The sequence below is a fragment of the Nothobranchius furzeri genome, chromosome 1, assembly GCF_043380555.1.
Source record: "Nothobranchius furzeri strain GRZ-AD chromosome 1, NfurGRZ-RIMD1, whole genome shotgun sequence".
Classification (NCBI taxonomy): Eukaryota; Metazoa; Chordata; class Actinopteri; order Cyprinodontiformes; family Nothobranchiidae; genus Nothobranchius; species Nothobranchius furzeri.
Genome location: NC_091741.1, coordinates 35,535,682 through 35,561,114, shown reverse-complemented (window position 1 = coordinate 35,561,114; position 25,433 = coordinate 35,535,682). Strand labels below are relative to the sequence as shown.

At 44.8% G+C, this 25,433-nt stretch overlaps 1 protein-coding gene across 1 annotated transcript in view; it reads right to left on the bottom strand.

Moving 5' to 3' along the window:
• The window catches only part of zgc:194209 (adipocyte plasma membrane-associated protein), a 41,722-nt gene that overhangs the window by 13,416 nt on the left and 2,873 nt on the right, over positions 1-25,433 (bottom strand). Inside the window, exons 2-7 of the mRNA XM_054739882.2 lie at positions 19,840-19,935; positions 19,123-19,244; positions 17,521-17,622; positions 17,185-17,337; positions 16,988-17,103; positions 7,809-7,969 (exon numbers count right to left, since the gene is read on the bottom strand). Of these exons, the coding sequence (XP_054595857.1) occupies positions 7,809-7,969; positions 16,988-17,103; positions 17,185-17,337; positions 17,521-17,622; positions 19,123-19,244; positions 19,840-19,935 (750 nt within the window). The remainder of the gene's footprint in view (positions 1-7,808; positions 7,970-16,987; positions 17,104-17,184; positions 17,338-17,520; positions 17,623-19,122; positions 19,245-19,839; positions 19,936-25,433) is intronic.

Sequence of the window (25,433 nt, the reverse complement as noted above, 5' to 3'; positions counted from 1 at the left end):
CTTTAACAGTGCAGCTGGATCTGCTGCAGGAGGATCCAGACGTGGATGGAGGGCTGGAGCAGACCCGTGGCTGGACGTTTCTGGTCAGAGGAACATCATACAGGACGGTCTGCAGAGAGAGCTTTGGGACGCTTCCTCTCACTGTCCACTCCATCGTCCATCTACAGGGCCTGCTGGGCTGGCTCAGACGACGGATGTTACATCTCTAAGACGTATTCAGAAATATGAAATGAGGAGATGGTTTATGGATCCACTGGTATAACAATTGTGACTCTTCAGCAAATAAAACCACCGTGTTGTTTTTAATAAAGGTTCCTACATAAATGACTTGCCTGTTAACAGTAGTGGTGGTCTGCTGGTATCTAATCATTATTAGGCTTAAGTTGAATAAACAAATGCACACTGAAAACACTTCAATGCTATTTTATTAAAAAGCTTGTTTTTTAAAGCATTTTACCCCCATTTGATGCTAAATAAGTTCTACGGTCCAGTTTACATTAGAAAACATCCAACTGCATTCAACATTTATAATGCCTTTGGTTTATATTAATTACCTACATGATAATACTCTGTAGAAATGTGTTGTGTACGTTTAACAAGTTCATTCTGTAGCTTAAAACAAACATGAAACCATCTAAAGTTAACATGTAAGTCCTGAAAGCTTCTAGAATAAACAAAGTTACTTTACCTGAAAACGGTTGTGAACAAACGCTGCTGATGGACGTGAAGCTGCTGTAGCTCCTTAATATTCCTGCTCCATTTTCGCTAGCTTTAGCATTTTTCCTTTGCGTGTAGCTGCCGCCACGGCTGTGACGGGACCTACGGGCCACCGTAGAGGTGAAGGCTAGACTGTCCGAATTCAGAGCCTCTGGGTTCCGGTCTTAGCGGACTAGCAAGGACCCGGCCTTGCTAGACCGGCGAGGACCCGTACTCGTAAGCATCCTGCCCGTGGATTCGGACCATAGACTGTACATACGGATTCGGACACACCCAGAGTCCCAATAAAGCTTCTAGTACTGATTTTTTGTTCCAGTAGCTTGGCTGTTAGATTTTGTAGTTTATTGTTGTTTACATGTGACTCTTTCACCAACTTGATGGAATTTGAACCGGGCTATGCTGATTTAAAGAGCATTTCACAAATTAGTCCAAGCCGTTCCAGTAATTAGCCAGATCCCGCCGACAGCCACTTCCCCAAAACGGAGATTTTGGGCCCAACCTGAGGTGAGTAAGCTAAATAATTTCTTTTAACAGCTTCTAAAGATCGTTCCCTACCAGTAATTTAGCAGCTATATTTGCTATATTTATAAATGCAAAGTAAGAGAGACGTGGACGCGTTTCACGTAATTTAGCTAGTATCAGTCCACACTGCCACAGGCTCGAAGCGAGTGTTGTGAACTGGCGCGGAGCCCGGTTCTCATTACAACATGTCTGATTCTGGACACAGCGTTAGCTCTGAGAGCAGTCGGATCACTCACCAGCCGAGCGAGCCTGAGGCAGGCTTGACGAGCCCTTTAAAGGAACAAATACTGAACAGGTAAAACAGGTCAAATTATTAGGTGTATGGCTAGAGGACACTTTCATGAACATTATTAAGTTGGTATCCAGAATGAGTAAAAGTTTTTCCGTCATTAGAAGATGCAGATATTTAATAAATGGGGAAAATGCTAGACTGGTTTTAAATTTTTAGTCTTGGCTCATTTGGAATACTGTGTAGTAGTATGGGCCTCTGCTTCTAAACATGACGTTCATGAGATCCAGTTGACCCAGAATAGAGCGGCTAGACTTGCCTTAAATTGTCCAATAACTGAAAACGTAGCGGTGATGCATAGGAAATTATTATAGCTAAGGTGTAGTACAGAGAATGGATTGTAGCCTGGCCCAAACTAAAGAACCGGTCTGCAACAGAGATACGAGAATAGAACCAGACATTCATCTTTAATTATGCATTGCCTCAACCAAAAGGGTCCATTTTCACCAATATATTGACCAACATAGTGACCTTTCATCTACAGCATGAACCCACTTTCTGTTTGGCCTTCTAAATCCAGAAGGTTCTGTTCAGCACTTGTTTACATTCCACGAAGACAAAACATTTAAACAAACATTCTCACCCAAGGTCTCCTGCACTCTGCGTGAAAGCCAGACGTCAACATTCTTCACTCTGAATGAGTGAAGACTCCACGATGTTAGTTATAAGTTCAATAATCGTATGTGTTACACCCCTCCAGGCCTAGGATTTACCAGGAGGGGCAACACAAGTGTGGTGGGAGCAAACACGAGGACAAATAAAAGTTCAAAAGGAGTTTATTAACTAAAAGTGTCTCTGGCGGGTATAAATAAGGTAGATGAAAATAATAATGCCAGAGGTCTGATTAAATCTATTATACTAAATATAAGTGTAATGATCTGGGCAAGGCCCCACACTCGTATGATACCCTGCCCGGGGTAAGTTTCCTCCTTCTGGACCTGTGTTACTCCAACTGTGACAGACGTCTCACGCTCTCCCTTTTCTCTCTCTCTTTCTGGAAGCCGGTGGTTCTCCTCCTGGAAAGATCTCCGTGTCGGTATAAAAATGCAAGTCTCTAGTTCTCTCGGTTTCCCTCTGGTTGAAGAAGAAGAAGAAGAAAATATCATTGCTATAGTGCCTCTCAAGATAAAAATCACGAGGCGCTTCACAAAAACAAAATATAAATATATATATATATATATATATATATATATATATATATATACAAAAGCATTTAGAAAATGTTTAAAAATATATTTAAAATGAGCAAAAATAGGCAACTGGGATTTAAAAGAAAAAATCTTAAGAAAGAGAGAGAGAATAGGAAAGAGGGAAATCAGTGGATCCCGGGATAGGAGGTCCAGAGTCTGGGGGCCACAGCAGCAGATGATCTGTCACCTTTGACCTTTAGCCTGGTGCTGCACAACCAGTAGGCTTTGATCACTGGACCTCAGGGACCTGCTGGGGGTGTAGGGACTGAGAAGATCACCCATGTAAGATGGTGCTTGTCCATGTAAGGCCCTATAGACCAGAACCAGGATCTTGAAATGAACCCTGAAGTTGACTGGCAGCCATTGAAGCTGGAGGAGAAGCGGGGTGATGTGGGTGTGTTTGGAGGACTTGGTCAGAAGCCGAGCACAGGCGTTCTGAACCACCTGTAGACGGTTCAGGGAGGTTCTGCTCAGACACGTGAAAAGAGAGTTACAGTAGTCTAAGCGTGAGGAGATGAAGGTGTGGAGAACTGTCTCAAGTTCAGAGCGGGACAGAATGGGACTCAGCTTAGCAATGTTCCTGAGATGGAAGAAGGAAGAGCGAACAAGAGAACTGGATTGAGAATCCAGGGTGAGAGCTGGGTCAAAGGTCACGCCAAGATTCCTGACAGAAGGTTTGGTGTGAGAAGCAAGCTGACCAAGAGAGTCTCTGACTTTGGGAACCAGCTTGTCAGGAGCATAGATGAGGATCTCAGTCTTATCTTCATTCAGCTGAAGAAAGCTCCCACCATCCAGGTTTTAATAGAGTCTAAGCAGGTGTGTAACAGCTGCAGCTTAGACATCTCATGGGGCTTAAAGGAGATGTACAGTTGGATGTCATCTGCATAAAGATGGTAGGAGATTCCTTTGAAGGAGCACAGGATGTGCTGAAGAGGAAGCAGATAGAGGAGGAAGAGCAGAGGCCCCAGCACAGAACCTTGTGGGACAAGTTGTGGCAAAATGCGGTCTCAGGTTTTCCCCGTTTCGTCTCTCGTCTCTGAACTCTCCTTGTCGTTCTCAGTGGGGCCGGAGCGCGGAGCTGTCCACGGTGTGGTGGGTAAACGGAGCTCAGGAACGCAGAGGTCATGACAGTATGTGATGAATGAACAAGATGTTTAGATGAAATGTTTGAATAACCTGTGCTTTAGTCAATGAATTTGAAACGAATATTGTTCTTACAATGATCCATTTATATCACAAATCAGTATGTGTTTGATTTAACGAGTTAATCATTGTGTACACTCATACACATTACAATAAGATACACGTTAAGGTTAAAAACATTCGGCCAAATCGGGAAAGAAGCCTCTTTTGAAACACACTCCTTTGACCTTATGTCAAAACCTTTCTGCGACGCTGCAAGTGATTACAGACACAACGGCTCTTTTCAGAGCTACTTCACACCTAATCTGCAGACCCCGGGTTGCATCTCATGGCCGGGGAAGCTGAACTCAGAGGAGGAAGCTACTAATCTCTGAGTATTGTGGTTTCGACGTCCGGTGACCTCACCATTCTGACCGCAACAGTTGCTACAACGTCTAGCTTCCATCACAACACCTTATTCATATTTTGTCATGTATAAATTATTAGTTTAGGAAAAAGCATTAAATTCAGTTTGTAAAATATATACCATACTCTGAATTAATACGAAGTGTGTTTATGGTCCCTGAACAAGCTAAGAACCCTGGAATCTTCTGATTAAACACTCAAAGATCAATCAGATTGAAATTTCATAATTGTATGGAATATCACATCTATTGATCATAATTAATATGTATTCATTGCTACACCAGAAACGAATATTGTTGCAAGTTCCCACATGCCAAAGACAGTGGCAAGAAACGGAGTCAACAGGTGGGCCACAGAGAAAAGATCGGACCCACACGGAAACACACTGAACTTGCTTATGCGAGTAAAATCAGCCAGAAGACAGGGGCCCAACTGCACACCAAGCATCCAAGCTGGGACAAAAGAAGATCAACTGAAGATAAAGCATCTCAGAAGTGGACAAACACTTCATGAAGAATCCAAGGGATCAGAACTTGCTTCTGCGAGTAAAATTGGGCAAAAGGTCAAAAAGCGTCTGACCCAACCTTCAGCAGGAGAAGTGGGACTGAAGGAGACAGAGTGAAAAGAGCTCATCAAGAGCTCATCAGGAGACGAAAGGCCTTCATGGAGAATGCTGGACTTTGGAAGAAACTGAAGATCTGCTGCAAAGATGACACCAAATGGCCTGTGTTAAGCTAAAAAGCCTTCATGAAGAGTCCTGAACATCGGGAAAAGACACCAAATGTCTTGTGTTGAGCTAAAAAGTGTGTAACTGGTAAATGACCCCATGACCTTACTGTCATGAGATAATGATGGATGTGTAACTGGAAAACATTTACTTTGTCTAAGCTGACCCAAGAAGAGTATAAAAAGAGCAGCTAGAAGCTGAGCTGACACAACAGTTGGGGCAGACGACAGAAGAGACAGAGCAGATTTGGGATAGAAGAGGTCGACAGGTCAAGCAGCAGCAGGAGAGAGTTAGTGAGCGTGTGTTAGAGGGCATTAGCCTGAAGAGAAGAAGATTTAGAGTTGGTGTAAGCCAACTCATTATTCTTAGTTAATTATTAGGATTAATCTCTCCTTGGGGGAAGAGATCACTTTTATATTTACCAATTTTTTGTATTTTTTGATCTTGTAATAAACTTTTTGGAAAAAGATCCACATCCCTGATTCTTCCAGGTCCTCTTTAAAGGTTAAAGTGGGAGCCTCGACCTATCATAAGGAGAGGTAAGCACATTAATTACAGGTTCCTGAATTATCAGGATTTTCTTTACGGTTTGTGACAGATTAATAAAAAGAAACCTTAAGATAAAGAAGCTTGTCTTCTCCTCTCCCGCGAGTAACGAGATGTCTTAAGGATGATAAAGCCAAAACATTAGTAGGTTAATTTAGGCTCTGTTTGCAAGTGTGAAAAAGTCTCCGCCAGCGCTGGGAAGGTTGGATTAATTAGATAAATTGATAAATCTATGTTAGCCTGATCAACTAACAAGAATCATTTTCTAGTTACCACCGCCCACAAAAGCTGACAGGGACGCAAATTAATCCTAATAACCCAAAGAATTGCCAGCGACGGATGGCCTCCCGCTGAACTTTGCCCTAGTATCTAAAACCACTAGATAACGGGAGATATTAAAAGGAAGTGTGCTAGCACAAAGAAACAAGTATGGCGTATCATTTCTCCTTAAAATAGGAAACTGATTCTAATTAGGGGGTCCAAACCAGGGTCTAATACAATAAAACTCACCGACGTCCCATGAACCCTGAGAACGCAGCGCAGTCTTATTAAGTTCTAACGAAACTAGGTTTTAAAGGAACCGACAAATAGGACGTGCTCGCGACAATAAATAACAGAAATCAGGGATAAACCGAGCCATTTCCATATAAAATAAATCACCCTTATATTTAAAAGCGATAAGAATATTATTTCAAAAAATAATTAAGATTGGCAATTTTTCTGAAGAAAATCTCTTTGATTTTGAATGTCTATTATGTGTTCATTGACACAGCGTATTAAGATTACAAACCTGTAATGTATTAATATTTATCAATGTTTTCAAGTTTCTATGATTGTTTGTCCTGTAGCGTCATGAATGTCCTGTTTTTGTCCTAAAGGTCATGATCTGCTGCGTCTGCTCGAGCAGAGACATCAAGTCTCTGACAGGCTAATGTACATAAGATAGTGGCCAAGGTCTTTCATGCACTCTGCTCATCTGAACTGCTTCACCTCTGTTACAGCTCAAGACGAAGACGAAGAACTATTTTGATAAACACATAATCAACAACTTTGTTAATTACCAATAATAATGTGAGTCCAATGTTCAATCAATCTGTGAAATGACAATGTTATTACTTGATATTATAATCCTGTCATCAGTAGTATTTTACAAGTTATTATAATCCTGGACATTTGCACTAGACACTGATGACACGTAATGCTAAAGTCATACGACACGTTTCCTTTTGTCTGATCCAATCAGAACCTTCGTTTCTGGCTGGGCGGGGTTATCTGTGGTGTTTGTATAAACCCTCTTCTGCATGTCGAATTCTGATTCGCCAGTAAACCAAAATATGACAATTATAAAAACTATTCCACGCCACCTTTTCTTTAGTTCAAGCGTTCTAGAGAAGTCTCGGACCGGCCATCTGGACTTCCTCTTCAGCCATAAAGAACCTCGACAAGCCGGATAAAATCTGTTGCAAGTTACACCTGACCACAACGGCTCCTTCAGAATAAAAGCTCAACCTCACGACCCCTTCAGGGTCTCGGAGACGCCAGTGATAACCTGTCGTGACCTGGAAGCATTCCAAGACTAGTTTGGTCAGCACTGCTGCTTTTCTACCGGCTTCGGTACCAAAGAGGGTCCAAGAGGACCTCGACATTCTGGATCTAACCGAGGCTTCCCCTGGGGTACGTAGACCGACAGATGGTGTTTCATGTGTGTTATAAATCTCCGACTAAAGTTTAGAGCGAAACCTTCACTCCCACTCAGAACTAACCGCTTCTCCAGATCCGCTGGTTCTGATAATAACATTCCACACACACACCATCATCATTCATCACGTCTCACTCCACCTTAGTCCATCAGTACACAGAGTGTTTAAATTGTGTAGAAATAAATTTCTTAACTATTATAAACCTGACTCTCTCTCTTTCCTTGGAGTTAATAGGAAGTGTCGCTTAATCCCTGCAATAAAAAGTTCTGATCTTCTGGTTAAAATATTCAAAGATCCATCAGATTGATATTTCATATTTCTATGGAATCTCACATTTTATGGTTCATAAGTAAGATGTAAACGACCCATCCTTTACAGTCCTAATGTTTGATGCTTTCAGGATTGTTTGTAGTAATATTTAATGTTTTTATGATAATTCTAATGATTCATCATCATCAATTTTATCAGTAGACTCAATGTCCACGTTAAAAACAAAACAAACACAAACAAAAAAAAAAGACTACTGGGGATCTGACTAAAGAAATAAAGATGCCGATGGGAATCAGTACCTCAGGATGCGGGCGATGCTGGTCTCAGCCAGCAGCAGGAAGCTCTCATCAGGAGACAGGGCGATGCCGTTGGGCATGTAGAGGGACTCCAGCAGCACCGTCACAACTCTGGTCCGAGGGTCGTAGGACAGAAGACGTCCGAGGTTGTTCAGCTCCAACACCTGGAACATCAAACCAGTTCGAGCCAGGTTCAGGGTGGTTTTGGAAAAACAGAACTTGTGCTCCACCTTGAACCGTCACCTTATCGTGGTGGAGGAGTTTGAGTGCCCTAATGATCCTAGGAGCTATGTTGTCTGGGGCACTTAGTGCCCCTGGTAGGGTCTCCCATGACAAATTGGTCTTAGGTGAAGGGTGAGACAAAGAACGGTTCGAAGGATCTTTCATGGCGGTGAAAACGAAGAGTCGGAGTACCCAGCCCGGAGGGTTACCGGGGTCCCACCCTGGAGCCAGGCCTGGGGTTGGGGCCCGTGAGCGAGCGCCTGGTGGCCGGGCTTTCGCCCATGGGGCCCGGCCGGGCCCAGCCCGAACCGGATACATGGGCTCGTCCAACTGTGGACCCACCATCCGCAGGAGGAACATGAAGGGTCCGGTGCAGTGTGGATCGGGTGGCAGACCAAGGCGGGAGCCTTGGCGGTCCAATCCCCGGACAAGGAAACTAGTTTTTGGGACATGGAACGTCACCTCGCTGGCGGGGAAGGAGCCGGAGCTTGTGGCAGAGGTTGAGCGGTACCGGCTTGATATAGTCGGACTCACCTCGACACATTGCATTGGCTCTGGAACCCGAGACCTGGAGAGGGGTTGGACACTCTACTTTGCTGGAGTTGCTCCGGGTGAGAGGCGGAGGGCTGGGGTTGGCTTTTTGTTAGCCCCGAGACTCTCTGCCTGTGTGTTGGGGTTTACCCCGGGGGACAAGAGGGTAGCTTCCTTGCGCCTTCGGGTCGGGGAACGGGTCCTGACTGTTGTTTGTGCTTATGGGCCAAATATCAGTTCAGAGTACCCACCCTTTTTGGAGTCCCTGGGACGAGTGCTAGATAGTACTCCATCAGGGGACTCCATTGTCCTGCTGGGGGACTTCAATGCTCACGTGGGCAATGACAGCTTGACCTGGAGGGGTGTGATTGGGAGGAACGGCCCACCTGATCAGAATTCGAGCGGTGTTTTGTTATTGGACTTCTGTGCAAGCCGCAGTTTGGCCATAACGAACACCATGTTCGAACATAAGGATGCCCACCGGTACACTTGGTACCAGGGCAGCCTAGGTCACAGGTCGATGATAGATTTTGTAGTCGTATCATCTGACCTGCGACCGTATGTTTTGGACACCCGAGTGAAGAGAGGGGCGGAGCTGTCAACTGATCACCACCTGGTGGTGAGTTGGATCAGATGGCAAGGGAACATGCCGCGTAGACCTGGCAGACCCAAACGCATAGTGAGGGTCTGCTGGGAACGCCTGGCAGAAGAACCTGTCAAAATGGTCTTCAACTCCCACCTCCGGCAGAGCTTTGACCACGTCCCGAGAGCAGTGGGGGACATTGAGTCCGAGTGGGCCTTGTTCCACTCTGCGATTGTCGAGGCGGCTGTTGCTAGCTGTGGCCGTAAGGTGGCCGGTGCCAGTCGTGGTGGCAACCCCCGTACCCGCTGGTGGACACCAGAGGTTCGGGGAGCCGTCAGGCTGAAGAAGGAGGCCTACAGGGCGTGGCTGGTCTGTGGGTCTCCGGAGGCAGCAGACAGGTACCGGATAGCCAAGCGGGGTGCAGCAGTGGCAGTTGCCGAGGCAAAATCTCGGGCGTGGGAGGAGTTTGGTGAGGCCATGGAGAAAGACTATCGATCGGCTCCAAAGAGGTTCTGGCAAACTGTCCGGCGCCTCAGGAGAGGAAGGCAGCAACTCGCTCACACTGTTTACAGTGGGGATGGGGAGCTGCTGACGTCAACTGAGGCTATAGTCGGACGGTGGAAGGAATACTTTGAGGAGCTCCTCAATCCCACCAATGCGCATTCCGAGGAGGAACCAGAGCTGGGAGGCCTGGGGATGGACTGTCCGATCTCGGGGGCAGAAGTTGCTGAGGTAGTCAAACAACTACACAGCGGCGGAGCCCCGGGGGCGGATGAGGTTCGTCCTGGGTATCTCAAGGCTATGGATGTTGTAGGGCTGTCATGGTTGACACGTCTCTACAACATTGCGTGGTCATCGGGGGCAGTTCCTAGGGAGTGGCAGACTGGGGTGGTGGTCCCCATCTTTAAGAAGGGTGACCTGAGGGTGTGTTCCAACTATAGGGGGATCACACTCCTCAGCCTCCCTGGAAAGGTCTACTCCAAGGTACTGGAGAGGAGGGTCCGATCGATAGTTGAATCTCAGATAGAGGAGGAGCAATGTGGTTTTCGTCCTGGCCGTGGAACTGTGGACCAGCTCTATACCCTTGCAAGGGTGATGGAGGGGGCATGGGAGTTTGCCCAACCAATACACATGTGCTTTGTGGATTTGGAGAAGGCTTATGACCGTGTCCCCAGGGGCACCCTGTGGGGGACGCTCCAGGAGTATGGGGTGGGTGGCTTTCTGTTAAGGGCCATTCAGTCCCTTTACTAGAGGAGCGTGAGTTTGGTCCGCATAGCCGGTAGTAAGTCGGACCTGTTCCCAGTGAGGGTTGGACTCCGCCAGGGCTGCCCTTTGTCACCGGTTCTGTTCATCACTTTTATGGACAGAATTTCTAGACGCAGCCGTGGTGTGGAGTGTGTCGAGTTTGGTGGCAGGAGAATCTCGTCTCTGCTTTTTGCGGATGATGTGGTCCTCCTAGCTTCATCCAGCTCTGACCTTCAGCTCTTGCTGGGTAGGTTCGCGGCCGAATGTGAAGCGGCTGGGATGAGGATCAGCACCTCCAAATCTGAGACCATGGTTCTCGACCGGAAAAGGGTGGCTTGCCACCTCCGGGTCGGGGGAGAGGTCCTACCTCAAGTGGAGGAGTTTAAGTATCTCGGGGTCTTGTTCACGAGTGAGGGTAGGAGGGATCGGGAGATCGACAGGCGGATTGGTTCGGCATCTGCAGTGATGCGGACGCTGAGCCGATCTGTCGTGGGGAAGAGGGAGCTGAGCCAGAAAGCCAGGCTCTCGATTTACCGGTCGATCTACGTCCCAATCCTCACCTATGGTCATGAGCTTTGGGTAATGACCGAAAGAACGAGATCGCGGATACAAGCGGCCGAAATGAGTTTCCTCCGTAGGGTGGCCGGGCTCAGCCTTAGAGATAGGGTGAGGAGCTCGGACATTCGGGAGGGACTCGGAGTAGAACCGCTGCTCCTCCGGATCGAAAGGAGCCAGTTGAGGTGGTTTGGGCATCTGGTCAGGATGCCTCCTGGACGCCTCCCTGGGGAGGTGTTTCGGGCATGTCCTGCCGGCAGGAGGCCCCCGGGTCGACCCAGGACACGTTGGAGAAGTTACATCTCCAATCTGGTCCGGGAACGCCTTGGGGTCCTGCCGGAGGAGCTGGTGGACAAGGCCGGGGAGAGGACGGCCTGGAGCTCCCTAGTTGGGATGCTGCCCCCGCGACCCGGACCCGGATAAGCGGAGGAAGACGAGACGAGACGAGACGAGAACTTGTGCTGGACATTCCATTGGTTTCAGAGGTAAAAGGGGTAAAATGTAGTTTTGACTGATTTATATTAATCCGGAGAGGTCATTGGAGTTCACCAGGTGTAAAACTTATTTTGAGCGCTCAAAATATTTTAGATACTGAACTACATTTTGTATAAATCCAGGACTTTTTAGATTAACTGACATAATTCCAGATTTCCAGCTGATCTGTGATGAGACGGAGATTACTGCGACTCAGAGCTTGTTCATTCTGGTCTTGAGAATTTACCATTCATAAACATGACACCCCACTGGGCGCTGGACAGCGTAACAGCATAACGCCGCCATATTGGATGGGTTCCCCACCCTTCAAACCCAAATGGAGCAGCCTACGGTTGCAACAACCAACGCACTGCTGAAACAACTCACACAGGATTACTATTGACTTTTGTAGCCTACCTGTTGAGAAATGTTTTCTTATTTACCGTTAGAAGATATGTCTGCTACGACTCTGTTACTGCTTATCTCTGTAATGTAAGGGAGTAAAATAAACGTTTTAGGAGGCTGGAACAAAAATCCTGCTGCAGGGAAGTTCCACGTCATTTCCCACCGTCTGATGGCCACACCTGTTATGTTTTAGATTGGAATATATGCATAGGCAAAAATCCTGCACAAAGGACACATAAAGCTGCAGTTCAGCTCCTTTGTGTGAAGTCTGGCATGTTTAACATAGACAACATATATTGTTAGCTTAAAGAGCAAGTCACCCCCAAATAAACATTTTTTTGCTGATAAACTAAATAAACGAGTGCCTCTTTAATTTAAAGAGCAAGTCAACCCCTACCAGAGTCTAACTCCACTCCCACTTCATGTTTGAAAAATGCAACAAATGCTGTTGCCTGGCAGACCGAGAGGGCGGAGCTGCTAACAAATGCACACACACACAGGCTCACGACAGCATTGTGACATCATAATGTACCAGTTTACATCATAGCATACCTCTTAGCCAATAGCGGTAGCAGATTTAAATTAAAATACAGTGCAAAGTTTTTACCTGACAACGGCACAACACTGCCAGTTTTAGGCAGAATATTTAAATTTTGACTAAAATGCACTAAAGTGCCAAATTATTGACGACACGTGTCTGCAGCACGATTAGACACTCGTTTATTTAGTTTATCAGCAAAAAATGTTTATTTGGGGGTGACTTGCTCTTTAAGCAGCGTGATGTGTTTATATTAACGCTGGGTTAAACAGAAAGGAGAGAGAACAAAAAGAGAAAGACAGAAATGTATATGGAGAAAAAATTGACAGTAAAAGAGAGGATAGACAGTTGACACACAGCCATCATCCTCTCATTAATGTCACAAATATTAGACTAACTTGTTTCAGTGTCATTTTACATTTCTGTAGTCAGATATTGTCAATTTTTACATTTATGTTGGATATTATTACTTACAATCTAATTTTCTATTTCAGATTTTATTTTTTGTTTGTTTTTAAAATATAGTTCTACCTTTGACTTCGATATTCCATTAACAGATATTCATTTTGTAACATTCTGACTGGTAGTTTCCACTCTATATTTTCCTCCAATTATATCAATTTTAAAGTCAAACATCTTTTTACACGTTATAGTGCGTTCACAGCGTTCTGGACTTGTTACGTACACATTCATGCAAAAATAGTTTTCTTTTACAGCAGGAAAAGCTAAATGTAGGCCAAATAAACATTTTATCAGCTGGATACTGAACCTCCTCTACATCTAAAACCTGTGTTCTTGTTATTGTCCAATTGCTGGTAGCTTCTAGTCAGGTCAGAATGGCAGAGAAACGACAAATGAAAGACATCAGGTCATTTTTCAGTTCACCAAAACGCCAAGTAAGCTGAAAGATTTCAATAATATGTAAAAGAATGGAATGACTGTGTGTTTTTTCCTCCTCTGCACAAGACTAGTCTGCATGAGAGATGGTCTCAAGGTCTCACGCATTCCTTCTAACCTGCTTATTATCAGCTCAAAAGAAGAATGAAGAATGAACTCTTTTCTTTTAATTAATCAAAGAACTCTATTTTAATAAAGCTAATCCATCAAAGTGTTAGTCAATGAATAAGATGTGACCGACCTGTGAAATCAAAATATTAATTACTTTATTATGATCCTATAGAATATTAAGGTACTGTGACTTTAAGTGTTCCAACAGGACTGATCTCACGTAGCGTTAAAAGACATGACTCATTACTTTCACTGATCCAATAAGAATCTTACAGATCTGACGGAGGCGTGGTTTTGACGGTGTTTGGTAATTTTCATTTGACAATAAACCATAACATCCGAAGTATAAAACTACACCACATCAGCTCTAACGCCAGTTCAAAGCGTTCCAGAGAAAGTGACGGAGTGGCCAATCCTGATCTAAAACTCATCAACAGAAAGAACCAACGACAAGCTGAAAATTTCGTTGCTATACCAACTGCGGCAACAGTTTCCTTTCAGAATAAAAGCTGAACCATCAAGACCCAGGCTTGGGTCTCACCAGAACTGCTGCCGCAGTTGGAATAGCAACAAATTTTTTTTTCAGCTTGTCGTTGGTTCTTTCAGTTAAAGAGTTTAGATCAGGATTGGCCACTCCGTCACTTTCTCTGGAACGCTTTGAACTGGCGTTAGAGATGACGTGGTGTAGTTTTATACTTCGGATGTTATGGTTTATTGTCAAATGAAAATTACCAAACACCGTCAAAACCACGCCTCCGTCAGATCTGTAAGATTCTGATTGGATCAGTGAAAGTAATGTGTCATGTCTTTTTAACGCTACGTGAAATGAGTCCTGTTGGAACACTTAAAGTCATAGTACCTTTATATTCTATAGGATTGTAATAAAGTAATTAATATTTTGATTTCACAGGTCGGTCACATCTTATTCATTGACTAACACTTGGTTGGATTAGCTTTATTAAAATAGAGTTCTTTGATTAATTAAAAGAAAAGAGTTCATTCTTCATTCTTCTGTTGAGATGATAATAAGCAGGTCAGAAGGAATGCATGAGACCTTGAGACCATATCTCATGCAGACTAGTCTTGTGCAGGAGGGAAAAACACAGTCCATTCCATTACAATATTAAGGCAATTTTATTATTATTGTCCATATAAATAAGTGATATGTTTTGGATGTTTAATAATGATATCATTAGGCACAAAGTACAAGTATTGTTGCTGTTGTTGTTTGTCACCAGTTCAATAAATACATATTTTTGAAGAATTGTGTAGTTTAGTTATTCATTAAATCATTTATTTTTCTAATTTAAAACTGATTTGAGCTTTGAGTTCTTGTTGAGCTGCTGTAGTAGAGATCAGACCCAAGTTCATGGTGAACAAATATATTCTGTTAGGCCGTCTATGGTGTAGCTAACTGACACCTTCCTTTCTTAGTTTTACTACTCTTAGTGTTATTGGTAGAGCATCCAAAACCCTGTAGACAGGTCTGGACTATATATGGACTAATAAAGAACAACAGCTATTATTTAATAATATATGAGACATTTAAGACACATGAAAAAAAAAGCTTTTTTTAATGTCCCCCTCAGGAATTACTCCTGAAATTTTTACTGTCTAATGTCACCCCCAACGATGATGAGGGATTTTTGCCCCTGAATATATGGGAGAGTCGGGGGTGGGGAGTCTGCTGCTGCTCAGGTATTCATGAGGGAGGGGGGAGTCTCCATGAATGACCGTAATACGGGAAATTTTCGGGAAAGTATTAATAAGGGAAGAGGAATATTATACGGGAGTTTCCTGTTGTGGAGACTTGACAGGTATGCTGGTGGTCCATTATGGCGTCTCACAAGTGTTTCCATCAGACAATCAAACTAGTTTTTTCATTAAAATATAAAATTCATTCATTTATTTTTAATTATTATGCCATATCATGTCTTTTATTTTTGGTATTTTTTGTTGGGTAAACACCTCCATTTCTTCATTTGTTCATTTTTTACACAGTTTAGTAAACAAATTGTTTTTTACCCGACGCGTTTCAGCTAGTTTCTCTAGCCGTCACAGATCGCAGGTTGGTGGCGTCACTTCCATTTATCCGCAGGCAGCACAGAACAACGTCGCCCTCTACTGCCCGCGTCCTCCCTGCTGATGACACCTTCCCATGCGTGATCCAATGCGAATACTCCATCGTCTCCGTTCATGGGTTTGTGTCCACGTCTCCTTATTTCTATAGCTTCTTTGACCCATCTTTTGTATTTTTGTTGTTCTGAGTTTATGATCCGTGCATCGTCCCAGTTCATTATACGATTTTCCCTTGTGAGGTGGTCTGTTACGGCTGATTTCTTTATTGTATGTTCTGCTTCTTGTTCGGCTGCTCTTGTGTGTCTTCGACTCGTTTCCCTTTCGCTCTTTGATGACGTTCTATTGTTCGTGTGTTGAGTTGGCGTCCGGTTCCTCCTACGTATGTTTTACTGCAGAGTTTGCATGGGATTTCATGCTCAACTCCATGTTTTTATCAGCTGATATCTTGTCCTTTGGGTTCTCTGTCATGTATGGTTTTGTTGGTGTGTTGATGTTATGTTCTTATGACTTTTTCTGTTATGCCTTTGATATACGGAAGGGTCACTACTGGTTTTGGTTCTGGTCTTTCTGTGTTTCTGGTTCTTCTTGTTGGTTTGTTAGTTTTTTCTATTGTTGTTTGTAGTTTTCCTTTTTGCATTGCACATGTTGGTAAAAGGAAGTGACGCCACAAACACCGGCGATGGTGGCTAGAGATACCAGCTGAAACATGTCAGGTAAAAAACTTTTTATAACTAAACTGTGCAAGGAAGGAACAAAAAATGGATTATGAATAAAAACACAGAATGAACATACAAAGAAGTGGGTAAACACCTTCCTCAGTAGAAATAAATGCACTGGGGTCAAATGAGTACCCACCCAAGATGGCAGCCCACGCTATGCCCACTCAAATAAGCAGCGCCAGTCCATGGGGCGTCTATATATTCAGGGTTTCCCCCAGCGTCGTGCCCCTCCCCCCCTCCCCGACCCTACCGTAAACTAGAGCCCTCCATCAGCTGATACTGGTGAGAAACAGCAGCGGAACGTGTGCAGAACGTGAGCAACCCCCCACCCCTGCTCTCACGGAGGTGTGTGCGACAAACACTGGAACTCTGGGACTGCTGCGGGTAGTTACGTAATCTCTCCGCCAATCAGAGGACTCTAGACCTTTTACGCTGTGGCTCCGCCCAGACCAAAAATCTCTGGACCCACAACAGAAGGGGTCCCGCTCTGGCCCGCTACTGGCCCGGTCCGGGTAGGTTTTCTGGACTGGTTTAACAATCGAAACCAAATATTTAGCGACCCGATCCTTCCCATTCCGTGCCAGTTTGGGCGGTGGAAAATTCCTATTAGAGCCACGCTGAAAGAAGTTTTGTATTTAGAAGGGTTGCTGCTACTGGGAAAAACACAAGAGATTTTCTAGCAGAAAAGCTGTGACGCAAGAAGCTTTTAAAGCAGTTTTGGGCTTTTTTACGTTTCAAACGTTCAAATTATAAGAATAAAAAAAACTACAAGGCATTTATTTTCTAGTTCGTTAAAAGATCTGACGCAGTTTCCTTGCCTCACCTCCAGTCGGACGTGTCTGCGTCCCCAGCGACTTGACGAGTCGGTGAAGTAAATGATTCCAGCTTGGGAGGAAATCTCCAGGCCGTTTAGGAAGGCAAAGGGAACGCCACGAGCTCCTGAAAATGGAGAGGAGATGCTGAGGAAGGAGGACGATGAGAGTTTCGTTCATTAAATCAGCCTCAGAAAAAACATGGTACCCTCCGTGTTCGCCACCAGTCGGGTCTTCTCTCCCGTCCTCGGGTCGACGCGGTACAGGCCGAAGTAAGAGTCGGCAACAATCAGCTGACCGTGGCGATCCAAGCGGACCCCGTGAGGACGACCACACACGAGCTCGTAGTCCGTGCTGCTGCCTGAAAACACACTTGAGCCGTTTTTCAAAAAGGAAAACTTTATTGTTTTAAATAAAAAACTACGGCCTTTTGTTAATTTGTTGAACAAATGAAACGAGTGAGTGACCGTGACACGCATAAAGACACATTAATGTTTTAAAATGAAAACAGATTTATCATTTAAACACACTGAAGAATACGAACCACACTCTGGGAGGTTCTGACCCATGTGTGTGACGAGGGTGAGGCTGTCATCAGGACCGATCCTCCACAGCTTCCCGTCGACTGTTCCGGTGTAAACGTTACCTAACAAAGATAAATCTATTCAACTGCTCCAGATCCACAAACACACAACCGATTTGGGTTGTTTTAACGAAAACCATCCATCCTTTTTCCAAGCCCGTACTCCTCCCTGGGGTCACGGGGCCTGGTGTCTCACTCACAGGGTGAGCGGTGGGGGGACACCTGGACAGGTCCACATTCAACCCTACACGCGTTGTTTTGGTCTGTGGAAGACCACCCACACATTCACAGGGAGAATGTGCAGAAAGGCAGCACAGGTGGGATTTGAACCAGCAACCTTTTAGCTGCAATGCAACAACGCAGTCCTATACATGTTTAGCAAAAACTAAAGCCAAGTAGGCCTGATAAGGTTATAAAAAACTCTAAATATCAAATAAAATTGTTATTTTCTGTCTTACTAGGCTGCTTTGCTTGCTTTTAGCACCCCCTAGTGTCAGTTTGTTGAAGCGTAACCAAAACTTATCTCCTCGCTGTGCATTCATCTTTTAACACCTTAAAGAGCAAGTCGCCCTCAAATCTACTTTTTTTTTGCTGATAAACTATATAAATGAGTGTAGTCGTGCTGCAGACACGTGTAGTCAATACTTTGGCACTTTAGCGCATCTTAGTTCAAATTTAAAAATTCTGCCAAACTGTCAGTGTTGCGCCCTCTTCAGGTAAAAACTCAGCACTGCATGCAAATTTAAATCTGCTGTCGTTATTGGCTAAGAGGTACCCTATGACATCAGCTGGTACCATATGATGTTACAATGCCGTTGTGAGCCTGTGTGTGTGTGTGTGTGTGTGTGTGTGTGTGTGTGTGTGTGTGTGTGTATTTGTTAGCGGCTTCACCCTCTCGGTCTGCCAGGCAACAGCATTTGTTGCATTTTTCAAACAGGAAGTGGGAGTGGAGTAAGACTCTGGTAGGGGGTGACTTGCTCTTTAATCTAACAGCTGAAATGCCTTCCAGCGTTCCTAAGTGTCTAGAGGAGTGGTTCAATTCAATTCAATTCAAAGATACTTTATTAATCCCAGAGGGAAATTACTAAATTAAACAAATCACTCATGTTCATGATTTAAAACGTGCAGGACACATGCTGAAGCCAGAAAACAGCGCCAGGTCCCAACAGACCAGACCAGCAACTGTGAAGTTGCAAGTGCGATATTCTGACCACGGGAGCGATAGAGGCTGGGTGGCCTTTCATTAACCCTGGGGTGTCAAACTCCAGCACTCGAGGGCCAGCATCCTGCATCGTTTTGTTGTTTCCTAGTTCCAACCTGTGCAGCAGCTCATCAGGCTCTCCAGAAGCCTGTTAATCACCTGCTGATTGAAATCAGGTGTGTTGAAGCAGGGAAAACGCTAGGGCATGTGGGATAGCGGCCCTCGAGGAAGTACCATCATTATTACAGTTTCACTTTGTTCAACAGAACTTGGGAGGCTCGACCTTGATGAGCTGGACAGAACCAGATCTTTCTGGAGGGATTTCACATAAATCTGAAGTTATGCAAAAATAGAAAACTCACCATTGTCATCAGCGGTGAAGGACTCTGGTCCATGAAGTTTCCCCGCAAACAGCCGGCGGCCCCTCTGCAGCTGGGTGTTAACAGCCAGCAGCCCCACCAGAGCTGGAGGAGGTCCTTTCAGGCTGAGAGAAACATTAAAAGCAACCATTTAAAAACTGGAGCAATCATCCACTGTTCATAAATACTAAAACTAAAGCATGTAGCCGGTCTAATCGATAGATTAGACAAATGTTTGAGACCATGGATGTAATTTTCACTTTAGAAGTGGGGGGGGGCACGTGTGTGTGTGTGTGTGTGTGTGTGTGGGGGGGGGGGTCTTTACAGTATGTTCTAATGGGAAACAGGCTTCAACACAAATGGTTGTTTTCTGCTTGGTCCTAGAGCTCAACCAGTGCCAATTTAATATAAAGTATTGGTAAAAAGTGCAAGGGTGAAAACTTGACTTTGGAGAAAGTGGGGGGGACATGTCCCCCCTGCCCCCCCCCCTAAATTACGTCCATGTTTGAGACACTTGTGTTGGAGAAATGAACATGGATGAAGAAAGGAAAGCGGGGGGAGACCCACAACATGTGTGGACATGGACCAAAAGCACAAAAGACTGGATGTAAAGCTGTTAGTTTTGATATGTAGAGTGGAGCTGGTGTCTGCGATCTTTGTTACCGTTACTGTTCACATAGTCTGGAGAACAGCAGTAAAAACAAAAGCATGCACACTCACTTGTGTGGTTTGGGGTTGATGGGAGATGGAAGCCAGTAGACTGCAAGAGCCACGGCCAGCAGAGCCACCGACCATCTGGGCCATCCTCTTGTAAACCTCAAGATCGACAATGCCAAACCACAGCGTGAACGTGATTTAGATTTAAAAAATAACCAGCCTGCTGTTAAAACTCTTTGCAGTCTAATAAAAATGTTTGCAGACAGTAAAGGCCAACCCTTACTGGTGTTTCTTTGGTCAAAACAGTGGAACAAGAGTGAAATGACAGAACCGCTGAGTCATACGTGCTGTGACTGTTTTCCTTTGTATTGAGAAAGCCAGCGAGAAAAAACAAACCAACCTAGATCCACACATGAGCCTCTTGGTTAAGGTCAGAGGTCATGAGTCAGCTATTTTAAACAAAAGACAAGGGGTGGGAAAATGGCCTCTGTGGAGCAACTGTAATCAAAATGCCTGCTGAGCAAAAAACCACAAAGGTCTCACATCAAAGTCAAAGTCACTTATTGTCATTTCTACCACATGTGCAGGACATACAGAGAAACGAAATTGAGTTTCAGTACACACAATTCAGAGATCAGACATACGTGGGTAAGACACATAACAAGAATTGGTGCCTGCGGTCATTCGCAACATGAGTCGCGCTACCTTAATAGATAGATGAAAAGGGTGTTACATGAGGATAATTAGGGGTAAGGTAAAAAAAGGAATAGCAGAGTTAGCCCCAGCGGGGAGTAACTCTATTATACAAAAAAAAACTCCTTTAACATGGAAGCACAAACAGCACAGATACAAAACATCAGAGTCCGATGGGGAGGCGGGGATGGGCGGGATCCTGAAGCCTCCAATGGGAGCTGCCACTGCGGCGCATCGACCAACTGCAGACCAACAGGTGGGAGGGAGAGATAAGGACCAGAGAGCACATTGAAGTTTCCCGCAGACGTCTCAATCTGAAGGAAGAGGGTGAAGGTCGGGACACAGCATCTGTCGGCATTCCTCCTTTCGTGGGGGTGAGTTGAGGCAGCCTTGAGAGGCTGCTATGGCGTCAGATAAGGATAAACATGACTTTGTTTGGGGCAGGCAGAGATAATTTTCCTCTCCGCCTTGGAGTCTCTAAGTGGTCATTCATGTCCACCAGTGAGCCAATTATACGTTCTAACCATCCCCGCATCGTCCGGCGACCCTCTCCGAGATCAAATCCATCTTGCGTACTATCACAGGCAATGCCGCGAGGACATTATCCAGCTTGTGGTTCACCTCGAGTAACGTCCCAGTTTGTGAGGTCACCGCCCGAGTGGCACATTCCGTGGGCACGGGTTGCACTCCAATCGCTCCCGTCTTCCCAAATTTCCAGAAAACCAGATATCCTCCCACTCCAATCAGAAGAAATCCAGTGATCATCAGGCCGAACATCCACAAATCTTCCACGTCCTCGATGGACAGCTGAGAGAGGCACACGATTCGCCAGACCTCCCAAGAATCAAGTGCATATCCCGCTGCGAATGTCCCCTCGGGACAGGTGGGAGCCCCCTTCTCCGTTCTCATCGTAGAAAAAATTTTGTCAATCTTTTTTTTCACATCCACCAGAAGACATCCATGATCCCACAGACTTTTGGGAAAGCGCTCAGAGGAAGGACGAAACTAAAGCAGAACAAGTGTTCCGTTACACCGGGAGTAAAACACTAAATCATTATCTGACTAACAATCAAACATGGTGGTGGTAGTGTGATAGTCTGGGGCTGCTCTGCTTCGGGACTACTGGAACTGATGGAACGTGGATTGTGCTCTCTAGCAGCAAAGGCTGACACACAACGTCCGGCCCACAGTCCATAACCATAAGCCCAAAGGCACTTGGGTAATTCTACAGGAAATGATCTAAAACAAAAGTGAGAGCCCACCTCTGAATGGCTCAGAAAAAGATCACTTTTGAGTCAAGTCTTCAGAAAAGGACTTTAGTCAAAGGCTACCTTCACACTGCAGGCTAAAGCGCATCAAATACAATGTTTTCACCAGTTTTGTGACAGTCTGAACAGCACAGATCTGATTTTTTTCCAATCCGATCCAGTACTGAATACGTCTCTTGATGTTTTTGAAAGCAACTAGTCTGAACGGTCATGTCGCACTAAATCCACCTCCTACGTCACAGGATCAGCTAAGATCGTGTCTCGTCATTCAAGGAAAGTGCTGACAGAGAATTCGATGTCTGTCTGGACATCCTGAATCAACTTAATATGGGAACATTTTCGGGGACAACACTGAAGGCGGCGGGAATAAAGAGTAAAGTCTTCAGCTTGTCCAAAATGCTGCAGCTAGAGTTCTGATGAGAATTAAAAAGAGAGATCATATCTCTCCTGTCTTAGCTTCCCTACATTGGCTGCCTGTTAAATTCAGAATAGATTTTAAGATCCTTCTTCTCACATATAAAGCTCTTAATAATCAAGCTCCATCATACATCAGTGATCTGATTGTTCCATATGTTCCTAACCGGGCACTTCGCTCTCAGACTGCAGGTTTACTGGTGGTTCCCAGAATATCTAAAATTAGGATGGGAGGCAGATCTTTTAGTTATCAGGCTCCTCTCCTGTGGAACCAGCTCCCAGCTTTAGTCCGTGAGGCAGACACTTTGTCTACTTTTAAGACTAGGCTTAAAACATTTTTATTTGATAGGGCCTATGGTTAAAATCTGATGTTAGCCTAAATCTGGACAAGTGGGGGAGTACAGGGAGGTGGAGTGTACAGTCGGTAAAGACGGCTCTCCCTTGCCCTGCCTCCAACATGCCTCCATCTAAATAGGATAGGTTATCCAGAGTTAACTCTGTAGTTATGCTGCTATAGGCTTAGACTGCTGGAGGATACACTGACCACTTTTCACACTCTACTACTTTCTTCTACAATCTGCTCTTTAACTGTATTATTTCCTGCTATTTCAGCTGTTAACTTTATTTTCTCTCTAAGTGTTTTTCTCCCCAGAAGAAGCTACAATGACGTTCTGCTGAGCTGTGGTGGCCTCATGGAGGGGGCCATCAACTAGCACACTGCTGCTAACCACTAAAACATTCTCCCTCTCCTGATAATAACTTTTTGTTTTCATTGACTTTTGATGTGCTACTACTAGTTTACTCGTTTAATTATAGATCCACTAGGATAAATACAATAAAGTTTATCTTTCACCAAATACAATATTTACTAAGACATCACAATACAACTATAGACACATTACTTGTCTGTGTGTGTGTGTGTGTGTGTGTGTGCGTGCGTGCGTGCGTGCGTGCGTGGTGTGTGTGTGTGTGTGTGTGTGTGTGTGTGTGTGTGTGTGTGTGTGTGTGTGTGTGTGTGTGTGTGTGTGTGTGTCTGCTCTGTCTTCTCGATCCCCAGTGAGTCGTGGAGGATGGCTGCTTATACTGAGCCAGGATCCTCTGGAGGTTTCTTCCTGTTAAAAGGGAGTTTTCCTCTCCACTGTCGCTGCATGCTTGCTTAGTATGAGGATTGCTGTAAAGTCACTGACACTAGTCAGTGACTTGATGCAATTTGCTGGGTTCCTTATATAGGAAACATTATTTCTGATTGGCTTAATGAACTGACCTGAATTGGAATGTTTATTATGTGAAGTGCCTTGAGACGACTCTTGTCGTGATTTGGCGCTTTATAAATAAACTTGAATTGAATTGAATTAAAATGGTTTTAAACTACACTGCTCACAAGAATTAAAGGAACACTGTTTTTTTGGGCCTGGCATGAAATCAATTAAACCTGTCTGATAATTTCCTGGTTGACTAAGCAGCTGAGGGCATTGTTAATCACTTTCAGCTGTATTGGTGTTCATGGACTTAAAGACAGGTGCACTAAAGAGGAAACAATAACAAAACCCTCAAAACAGGACTGGTTTAACATGTAGAAGTCATTTCAAGTTTCTCCCTCTTGATCTTTTTTGGCTGGTTTTCCACTCGTGCTAGTTTTGGCTCTCTACTGGCAGTATGAGGCGATTCCTTAACCCAGTGGTTCCCAAACTTATTTAGCCGTGCACCCCCTTCTATGTCCCGACCATGTCGACCACAGTCAGAACCTATCCCCTCACACGTAGGCGGAGGGAGGCTACCCTCTCATTCACCGGGGTAAACCCCAACGTACAGGCACCAAGATGGGGGGCAACTAGTTTGCCCACCCCTGCTCGGCGCCTCTCAGTGGGAGCAACTCCAGAGTGGTAGAAAGTCCAACCCCTCTCAAGGAACCTGGTTCCAGAGCCAGAGCCATGCGTTGAGGTGAGTCCGACTATATCTAGTCGGACTACCACCCGTCACACACTGCAACCGACCCCTTTGGCCCCTCCCACGAGTAGTGAGCCCATGGGAAAGGGGACCCACATTTCCTCTTCGGGCTGTGCCCGGCCGGGCTCCATGGATGAATGCCCAGCCCCCAGGCGCTCGCCAACGTGCCCCACCTCCAGGCCTGGCTCCAGAGGGGGGCCCCAACGACCCACTTCTGGGCGAGAGAACACGGTTTCCATTTATATAATTCCTCATAAGAGGTCTTCGGGCTGCTCTTTGTCTTTAATTATAAATATATAATTAAAAAGTGCCTAAGACATTTCATACACCTCTAGCTCTCAGCTGTGTGTGTGTGTGTGTGTGTGTGTGTGTGTGTGTGTGTGTGTGTGTGTGTGTGTGTGTGTGTGTGTGTGTGTGTGTGAACAGACAGCTGTACCAGAGAATAGGCACTAAGGGTAAAGTTTGACAAGAATCATTACATTGTTATGCATTTAATCTACTGATTTATTTATATAATTTCTCTAGACAGTTTGAAGTGAGTTAACTCTTAAATATTTTATGGGGAAAAATATTGATATGTATCGTATATTGGGCTACAACTTCTGGATCCATTTTATATAAATCGTTTTATTGATTCTCGTCTTATGAAAGATAACTTTGATGTACACAAGCGACTGGTACCGGCTGCTGTCACCTGTTGTGAGCAGCGCTCTGCTGTCTGATTGTAGGCCCCGCCCACAACGCTGCGGCTGCTGTGGCTCGGGATATGGGTAATAATGATTCTTTGATGGGAACAGGTTGCCGACCCGTGGTTTAAGTGTTTCAATCTTTCTTTATGAATTCGATTAAAAATAAAGGCGCCCGCCCCGTGTCCGAGGTAATTACACAGTCGCTGGCCCGAGGGCCTAGGGCTTCAGTGCTGGGCTCTAAGCGGGCTCCTGAGCCACTAAAAACGGCTAAATGTGCGCGTGCAGCACGCTAAACACACGTGCAGCTTGCCCCTGATTGCTGTGAGACAGAGTTGGGGGTTGGGGGGTGCAGCAGTGGTTGGGACAATTATTACATTAACTGATGGACTTGTAAATAAATAGTTTATAAATAAGGTGGAAATAACTTCCTCACACTGATAAATAATAACTAACCTCTCTGAGGACACGGTGCTAGTGCACGCTCCTACAGCACCTTGACACCGCTCAATAAATGTTATGCAACATTTTGTGAACTTCAATTTATTTGCATGTATTTGTTATAAATGCCACTGTATAATTCTTGCTGTCAGTATTTGCAAGATATTGGTATTTGGGTCTGTACTGGTTAGACTTACATGAGTTAAAC